This window comes from Gossypium hirsutum, chromosome A01, assembly GCF_007990345.1.
Source record: "Gossypium hirsutum isolate 1008001.06 chromosome A01, Gossypium_hirsutum_v2.1, whole genome shotgun sequence".
Taxonomy (NCBI): Eukaryota; Viridiplantae; Streptophyta; class Magnoliopsida; order Malvales; family Malvaceae; genus Gossypium; species Gossypium hirsutum.
In genome coordinates, this window is record NC_053424.1 from 2133052 (window position 1) to 2142766 (window position 9715).

Here is a 9715-nt window from a genome sequence, read left to right on the forward strand (position 1 = left end):
AGTGCCATAATATAGTTATTATTACTAGGATAAACTACACCATCAGTCATTAAACTATGAGTAAGTTTTCGTTTTGGTCACTTGACTAAAAAGTTACAATTTGGTCATTAAACTATTCAAAAGTTTTCATTTAAGTCACCATGCTGTTAAAATTGTTGCTACACGACTTTCTCTGTTCACACTACCTGCACCAATTAAAAGCTCTATTTTCCCTTCTCTTCTACAATTCATTTTTTTTCATTAGACAACTTTGAACATTACAAATTTGTAAACCAAAATTCAAATAACATTTTTCTTTAATCTTCGACACTGACTGTCAGATCGTCATAGATCTAAAGTATATTCTTCTACTCGTCGAGAGGTATTGATCCATAGTATCAGTTGTCGAATCGTCGCTTGGAGCTCACTAAAGGAACTTAAAAAAAAAGACATAACAACTTAGTGACTTAAATGAAAATTTTTGAACAATTTAATGACCAAATTATAATTTTTTATTAATTAAGCGACCAAAACTAAAATTACTTATAATTTAATGACTAATAGTGTAATTTATCCGAATCTAAACTTAAGATATTTTTTTCGGATGGTTCCAAATTAGGTGACATTTTTTTTACCAATTAATGGCACACGTGTACCCCTTGATGTGGTTAATTATAAGATGAGGGTCATATAGGGGTACCAAATAAATGGCCTTTAAATATCTTCCTTGTAATATGTAACAGTGCCACGTTGTTGAATAAAAAAACATTAATAGTGGCCATGTCGGCTACAAAATTGCCATGGCCTGCCACCGACAATGTTACCAAAACTAAACTATTAGTTTAAAAAATGTTAGAATTTGTTGGATAATTTTTATTTAAGTTATTGGGTTATTAATTTTTTTAAAATTAAAGTTTGATTAGTGAGTTTTTATTGACAATTTAAAAATTTGTACGATAGATTAGTACTTATCAATAGGTAGAAGAATATACATTTGATCTGACAGTAAGTGTTGGAGATCTGAGAAGAAAGTTGTTTGAATTTTTATTCACAGATTTGAGACATTCAAAGTTGTTTTATGAAATGACTAAATTATGGGGAAAAAAAGGAGAAGGAGAATTTTCAATTGGTGTAGGTGGTGCAAATAAAGAAGGCAATACAACCATGGTTTTAATAGACTAGTGACTTAAATGAAAACTTTCAAATAATTCAGTTGTAATTTTGTAACTTTTTGAAGTTGAATGACCAAAATGTAAGCTTAGTAAAATTTAGTGACCTTGGATATAGTTTACCCAAAGATTTAATGGATTTAATTAATTTTTTTGAAAAAACTGAGGGGTTTAAAAAGAATTTTTAAAATTCAAGGTTAAGTTGAAAAAAGTTGTCAAGTTCAAAGACTAAATATTACTTTATTCTTCTTCTTCTTTTTAAATTAATGGATATGGAAAATATTTATTATATAATTATACCTCGTGTAGAAGGGAATTCGAGAGGTCAACCAGTTTAATTAATGACTACTTCATTAAAACAGTGATACATTGTCTCAAGATTTACTTTGCCTTGCTTTGTCGATTAACTTGTTATAGGGTCGTACTATCTATCCAAAATTTAGATGAATTTTGATAAAAATATTATGCCCTGAAAAAGGAGTTTAGACAAATGTTGATAGATTTAAATAAAAATATTATGCTCAAAATAGTAAAGAAATGAAAATCTTCTCGAATTGGCAATGTCATCATTGTCGAGATTCACTTGACTACAATTATCATACATGAATCTCTAAATATTAGACTCTACTATATCCAATTGTTATAGTTAAATTTTGTCCAATTATATTTCAATTCTTCATCTATTTCTGTTTTATATTTATTTTATTTTATTTTATAATTATTCTGACATATATTTATAACATAATTTTCTATTAAAAAAAAAACCTTCTTGCTTTCATAGTTTTGCCAATGATTTTTTCTCCCAAATTTCAAATTCAGCAACTTCTACAGACACACATGTGCTCACTTACACTGATTGATGGGGTTAATTGAGAAGAATAATTAAAAAATAGAATTTCAAAAAATAAAAATAAAGAAAGAAAAGTTTTAGTTTAAATATATATTTGGTCCCTAAATTTTGTCTTTTCCTCTAAGTTGGTATTGATAATTTTTTTATCCTAACTTGGTATCTCGATTTTCATTTCGTCGAGGATTATAATATTTTATTGTAACGATATTAAATATGAAACACATGTTGTGACATGTGGAAAGGTTGATGTGATAATTTAATTTCCTTTAAAAATTATAAAAAGTAAAAATTTTATAAAATAAAAATATTAAAAAAAAATTTAAATTAGATTTACTTTCACTTATTTTACATTTTCCCATCAATTCCTTTCAATCCAACCCATAAATACGAAGGGAAAAATAAAGTTATTGGAGAAGACGCTGGAGAATGTTTCATTTGTTATCACGAGGACCATCAAGGAGAGCTCAATTTTCTGAAGATAACTTGTGATTTTTTTTCCCTTTTCTAGTTTTAAGATCTTATCCACCTTAGCGTTATAATGAAAACACTTTCTCGTAATTGTTTATTTAATAATAACTATTGTTATTTTCTTCAAACGAGAGATTTGGTGGTGTAATTTGCCGGAGAGGACGTCGGAATCCGACATAAAATCAACAACAATTTGGTGAAGAGAAATGAAGAGGATTAATTTTTTTTTAATATTTTTAATTATAAATTTTTTAATTATTTTACTTTTAATATTTTTTTTAAACATCAAATTATGACACCATCATCACCACTTGTCCGTAGATGGAATGAAAATCTGAATATCAAGTTGGAAAAAAAAAACTCATAAATACCAACTTAAAAAAAGTACAAAATTCAGGGGCCGAATGTATATTTAAGCCAAAAGCTTTCAATAAAAGGAGCTTGATGATTAAACACACGTGGGATTGCATCAAATAACCTTCCAAAATTTATTATACCTAATATTCTCTTTATGGTATTAAATTTTTACCTATAATTTTTTTATATAATAATAAATTTAACCCTTAAATATTATTTATTTTATCATTTTAGTCTTTAACTTTCAAATTTTAAGTAAATTATATTCTTTTGGATGAGAAATTTGATTGAATTATTAAAATTCAAATAATAACGATGTAGCCACTCACATGGTAGTCTACATATAATTCATACAAATTAAAAAAATTAAAAATATTTAGAAATTCAACAAAATTTTTAAAAAGATCTTAAAATTTTTTTTTAGAAAAATTATCTATGTTAGTAATGAAGTATACATAAACTATCATGCGAGCTGCCATGTCAAAATCATTAAAAATTTAACATTTCGGTTAATTTTTGCATCTAAAAGAGAATAATACTTTTGACTAAAATTTGAAAGTTGATGGTTAAAATGCCTAAAAAATAAAAATAATAAAATAAATTAATATTAGGGACTAAATTTATATTTATACCTTTTTTTCAAGACATCTCGAAATTCAATTGTTACCTTCATTGATACAATAAGCATCGGTGTGATTGCTACATATTGTACTCAATTCTAACATTCATACTTATTGTACTCATTTTTAGGGAAGATTTTCACAAGGGTAAATCTACCGGTTTGATCGATCTTTTTTTTTATTTTATTAAATAAATTATTAAAATTTTATTAAAATATATTAAAAAATAAAAAAATTCAATTCAATTCGAATCGACATGTTAACCAATTTCTAGTCCAAACTATTTAACCAACCAATCCAATTTATTCATATAACCATGTTTTTAGAATAAAAATCCTAAATCCTAAAATGATATGCTAAATTTAGCATTTTCCCTCTTTTTAATCTCACTCAACAATTTTGTCATACTAAAATGGGCTCTTACTAAAATGGATTTTAATATTATACAATTTGAATCTAGTTTTTTTCAGGTTAAGGGGATATTTAAGTAAAGATCTCTCAATTAAAAGTATTACCCAATAACTAACGCATAAAATAGGTACCATTACCATAATTTCACCTAAATAACCGTACTTATCCCCGAAGTAAACAGTAGACTACTAAAAAAAGTCAAAACTCTGAGCACAAGCTCCCCATTTGCTTAAGCCAAAGCAAGAAGAAAACGACGGATGGAAACAAACAGCAGCGGCGGAGCCGGCGGCGGATTAGGCTCTGAGTCTTCGACCATGATACTCCACAATGCGGTGGTCGTTACAATGGATTCTGACTGCCGAGTCTTTCAAAACGGAGCTGTTTTCATCGACATAGACAAAATCAAAGCCATCGGTCAATCTCGAGATATTCTTCAACGATTCTCCCATGTCGCTCACCACATCCTTGACCTCCACGGTCAAATATTGCTTCCAGGTATTCCCTTCTTTAGAATTTCTGCTTTATTTATAAGAAATCAACAAGGAATTGATCGATTCATTTGGGCGTTGTCGATGTAGGATTCGTCAACACACACGTTCACACTTCGCAGCAGCTCGGTAGAGGAATCGCCGACGACGTTGATCTAATGACGTGGCTTCACCATCGGATCTGGCCGTACGAGTCCAACATGACCGAAGAAGACTCTTACATCTCTACTTTACTTTGCGGAGTCGAACTTATTCACTCCGGTGTAAGCATTTCCTTTTTGTTCGGATTGGTTTTTTTTGTTCTTATTGAATGTTAATTTCATGGTCTTACTTTTTTCCCCGGGAATTTTTTTTGGTGATAAATTTTGGAACAGGTCACGTGCTTCGCTGAAGCGGGAGGGCAACACGTGACTGGAATGGCCAGAGCCGTTGAGTTGCTGGGATTGCGAGCTTGCTTAACGGAATCAATCATGGACTCCGGTGATGGTTTACCGCCATCGTGGGGGATTCGAACAACGGATGAATGTCTTCAGGTTGGGCTTAATACTTTTTCTTTTTTTTACTAGTAAGAAATTACATTACAACGGCAACGGCGGAATGAGTAGTATTGTAAATGAGAAACTGATGCTTGCAAACTACTCCCGTTTACTCCAAAGAAAAAATTGAATGATTTGGTAACTATCAAGTTGAGCTCGAGCAGCTTGAGCTATTGGTTGAGCCGAATTTGAGCTTAGTAATACTCAACTCGAAGAGCTCGTCAGCCTGATCGAACTTTTCATTTTTAATATATATAAAATATTTTTCGATTATAACATTACATTATTGCCCTTAATTATGTCATTAACTCTAAACTTAATTATTGAGCTGAACTTCGAGTTTGAGTATGAAAATTGATAAAGGAGCTTAATTGAGTTTGAGCTTTCATTATATCTTGAGCCATGCTTGACCTTAGAAATAGATTCAAGCTCCAAATTTCCAGTCGAGTTTAAGCTCAAGCTTGTCAATATTTGGGCTCAAGCTTGTCAATATTTGGGCTTAGCTTGGCTCAATTACACCCTTAAGAAGGAGAAATGGGTTACAAACTATATTTGGGCTCAAGCTTGTCAATATTTGGGCTAGCTTGGCTCAATTACACCCTTAAGAAGGAGAAATGGGTTACAAACTCAAGGTTTAAACTTGAACATCAGGCCAATTAACTTGAAACACACAAGTTTTGCCATTGAACGAGTACCGTTATTGGGGTTGGGCTTAATTTGATTACGATTTCATTTGCAATCATTAATGTTCTATTATTGTATTCAAAATTTTCTGTTGAAGACCAAAGCTCCTTCAATTTGGCAGTCTCAAAAGAAGCTTTACGAGAAGCACAATAATACAGCAGATGGCCGTATAAGGATATGGCTTGGAATTAGGCAAGTTATGAACTCTACTGATCGTTTACTGCTTGAAACCAGAGATGCCGCTAGAGAATTAAAAACTGGCATCCATATGGTAGTTAAATCTCTACCACTCTTTCTCTATCTTTGTTTATGCTGTGTGCAAAAACCGGGCTAAAGGAGGATGTTGGAGGGGTGAAGTATGTTTATTTTTATTGTAGATTCGTATAATCTTCCTTGGTTTAGCATGTTGCAGAGATACCCTATGAGAATCAAGTTGTGATGGAAACCCGAAAAGTCGATCATGGGACAGTTACATTTTTGGACAAGATAGACTTCTTGCAAGAAAACTTATTGGCAGCTCATACAGTTTGGGTAAATGATACTGAGGTGAGCTGCTGAAATACTTATGTGTTAACGCTTAATTGAACTACAATTCAATTGCTATGCATAATTTCTTACCATTTTACCACATAATGTGCTAAACTGAAGTTCAATAAGTGTTTGATGTTTACTTTGTAATCGATAAGTACATAGTTTTTTCCCATCATGTTATCCAGATTGGTTTTCTTTCAAGATCTGGGGTCAAAGTATCTCACTGTCCTGCTTCTGCTATGCGAATGCTCGGATTTGCACGAATAAGGGAGATGCTCAACGCTGGCATCACTGTCTCCTTGGGCACAGATGGGGCACCATCTAATAATAGAATGAGCATTGGTAGGTTTGATCTCTTAAACATGGTTTCTTCCTGCATTTACTGCATATTTGAAAATACCATTGTGCTTAATAGGTTTATGTGTGCTTTTGCTATACTAGACCAAGGATTCCCTTTTCCTACGGCTAGTTTACCATTGAGATTAAAAAGTGCTTTTGAAAAGTGACGTGGAAAAGCATTTTTGAAAATTTTGACAGTTTTTACCATTGCTGTCAAAAAGTGATTTTGAAAGTAAAATGTTCATTTTAGAATTTAGAAATTATGTTGTAAAGTAGAACATATGTTGGACTTCTTTAACGAGGATAAGAAAGTGGTTTCAACCAAAAGCACTTTTGCAAAGCTGAAAGCAAAAATTTTTGGCTTGGGTTAAAATCCCGGTTTAAAAACATTTGTTTGGTTTGAAAAGTAGCATGTTTACCATTGTTTTTGGCTTAAAATCATAGTTTGGGTTAACAAGCACTTTTCAGTCTCAATGGTAAGGGAAGCCTTAATGCTGAAAGTTACTTTAAAATCATGATTTTAAACCAAAAACAATGGTAAATAAGCTACTTTTCAAACCAAATAATGTTTTTAAACTTGGATTTTCACCCAAGCCAAAAATTTTAGCTTTTGGTTGAAATCACTTTCTTATCCTCATTAAAGAAGTCGAACATATATTCTACCTTACAACATAATGTTTAAAATGGATATTTTATCTTTTAAAAAACAGTTTTCAACCTCAATGGTAAATTGACCATTAATCATAAATTTGCCGTACGTGAATGCATTTCATGGGCCAAAATTTGTTGGATAGACATTATTTGCTTCCAAAATTTGCTGAACTGTAAGGCGTAAGGAGACCGAGTGTTAGCATTTATCGTCTGCTTCTCATAGCCTTCTTGTTACTACAACATAAAATGGTTATACTGTTATCTCAGTCATGTCATATGCAAGAAGCTTGTTGATTTCGATTTCTATTTACAATCTGAACCTTCTTCCTTGTAGTTGATGAGATGTACCTAGCTTCTCTGATTAACAAAGGACGGGAAGTGTATGCAAAGGGAACAACTGATCCCACAGCCCTCCCTGCTGAAACACTTCTCAAAATGGTGACAATTAATGGTGCAAAATCTGTACTCTGGGACAATGAAATAGGGTCGCTTGAGATTGGTAAAAAGGTCAGACTATTTTAATTTCCCTTCTGTTATTTGCTTTTGCTTTTTGAATGATTGCTAAAAAGAGAAAAAGTAAATGTTTTAAAACAACATCATAATTGATTTAAATGGACAGATAAGTAAAATATAGTACTAAAATATAAATATTCATTCTATGAAAAAGTAGAAATACGAATTTGGTCATATAAATGATATAATTTTGTATATAATCTTTCCAATTATTTTATTTACTCCAGTATCCAAATAAACTTCTTGCTTTTTTGCTTCTGGAAGAAAATAGCAAAATCACCAGCCAAGCAAATAATACATACTAGCTTGGGGAAAAAATAGAATTATGTAACAAATATATTTATAAAATACTTGATATAAATGAGTTTTTGGTTAAACTGTAAAGTACAAATGCTGATAGAAAGGCTTGGTTTTAAATCCTGTTATATGTGTATATTTTTCTATATAAAATGACAAATCTTAAACATAATAAAATTTACTTTATAAAGTATGGGTATTTTCATCATTTCCCAACTGAGTTGGTATCCGGTTGACTCGTGACACCAACTCAGTCAAATGCTTAATATATATTTAGGACTCATGGAATGCAATGCAGACACCGTAGAATGAATACCAACTTGATTATCCCATATGAGTTCCTCATTGAAATATTACCTAATTACATATAATATCAAGGTACAGTTCCCCCCATGACCAACTTATGCCTAGTATTTCAAACCTTTTGCCATCACTAAGTCTCCAATTCATCACAATGTGTCAGAACATTCAAACTGACTGCTGTTTGTGTTACTTATTTGGTAGGCTGACATGGTTGTTATCAACCCTTTCTCATGGTCTATGGTTCCTATTCATGATTGGTGAGTAAGAAAATCATTCACATGATAAAAAAAAAAAAACAAGATGAAAACAGAAATACTAGCCTCTGTAATGATTCTTTTTTTGGATGCTGAATTAATTTCTTTAATATTTTGCAGTATCTCCAACCTTGTATATTGCATGCGAACTGAGAACATTGTCTCTGTAATGTGCAATGGTCGGTGGATTATGAGAGATAAGAAGATCTTAAATGTAGATGAGGTATTATTATTTATTATCTGTTCCTTCTCTTCTAATTTCTGCTTGATATTGTTTACTGTTTATTATTACCATAGTAAACTTTTTAGTTTGACTTATAAAAAACTACATGTTTAGCATTTTTTATAGCTTGAAAAGTTGGTTTTGTTGAAAAGTACTTATAAGCACACCCCAAGTGCGTGCTTTTCAAACGCATTTCTTAAAAGTACTTTTTCAACCGTAACAACAATGCGAAACTAATCTAATCGGATATATTGTGTTGTTTCAGGAGGAAGTTATATCATTAGCAAAAGAAGCTTCAAGCAAACTTTTGAGAAGAGCAGGTATCAAATTACCAAGCAGAATGAATGTCATCCCCTGATCTCATGCACTGTACTCTTGATGAAGAAATGCCTTTAAACCGGTTTAGTTCTCGTTTTCGTCCCTCTACTATGTCGAGATTTCGACATAGTAGAGAGATTAAAACCATAATCATACTGTTTTTGTCCATAATTTTTTTTTGAACAATCTTTCTGATCATATTTGCTATTTTTAACATAATACTTAAAATCACCCATATCTCTTTCTCAACCCATACATAAATAGGAGTATAATGCGCTTCAGAACATTCAAACTCATGTCTCTTATATTAGTAACAATATCCATGTCAATCGAGTTAGAACTCAATTGACTTTTTTTCGTAATATTTGTACAAGTTTCATTATTAAAAAAAATGTTAACACTATGTTTTGTACTTATGAATAGTGAGAGGAAATATCGTTCCCAAAAATAATGTAAGTGAAGAAAGTTATCACTTTGATCAATTTTTAATATTTGTAAGTGAAAAAATAGAGAAGGATAAGAGAAAAATACATGAGGAGTTCCTAAGTATACAACCCTAAGGTTTAGTTTTAAGGAGGATCTTAATTAAAGAAATAAATTAATTGCTGTTACTCTAATATTTTTGCTATTTTCATTATATTTTATTGAAGATTTTTTAATTACAAATTAATTATAATAATTTGTTTTTTATTTATTTTAATTATTACTTTATTTGTCTCACTAT

At 31.0% G+C, this 9715-nt stretch overlaps 1 protein-coding gene across 3 annotated transcripts; it reads left to right on the forward strand.

The window, feature by feature from the left end:
- The first annotated feature begins 4007 nt into the window (after positions 1-4007).
- Positions 4008-9439, forward strand: LOC107905243 (5-methylthioadenosine/S-adenosylhomocysteine deaminase). Of its 3 annotated transcripts, none has more exons than XM_041117729.1 (10): positions 4008-4349; positions 4433-4605; positions 4717-4875; positions 5660-5833; positions 5965-6108; positions 6279-6435; positions 7418-7590; positions 8398-8453; positions 8571-8673; positions 8939-9439. In XM_041117729.1, exons 1-10 carry the CDS (start codon positions 4112-4114, stop codon positions 9029-9031), a joined length of 1470 nt encoding a protein of 489 aa, XP_040973663.1. In that variant the 5' UTR covers positions 4008-4111; the 3' UTR covers positions 9032-9439. The 3 variants fall into 3 exon arrangements, 2 of the variants coding, with proteins under 2 accessions (XP_040973663.1, XP_016687333.2); XM_016831844.2 differs by having other exon boundaries at positions 5684-5833; XR_005930486.1 differs by lacking the exon at positions 8398-8453 and having other exon boundaries at positions 8939-8965.
- Positions 9440-9715: the final 276 nt, after the last annotated feature.

Bases quoted from the DNA above. Each gene is read 5' to 3' on its own strand.
- LOC107905243 (XM_041117729.1), top strand. From the start codon at position 4,112: ATGGAAACAAACAGCAGCGGCGGAGCCGGCGGCGGATTAGGCTCTGAG. The intron at 5,834-5,964 runs GTAGTTAAATCT...TCCTTGGTTTAG, and splicing joins TAAAAACTGGCATCCATATG to CATGTTGCAGAGATACCCTA. The intron at 6,109-6,278 runs GTGAGCTGCTGA...CATGTTATCCAG, and splicing joins TTTGGGTAAATGATACTGAG to ATTGGTTTTCTTTCAAGATC.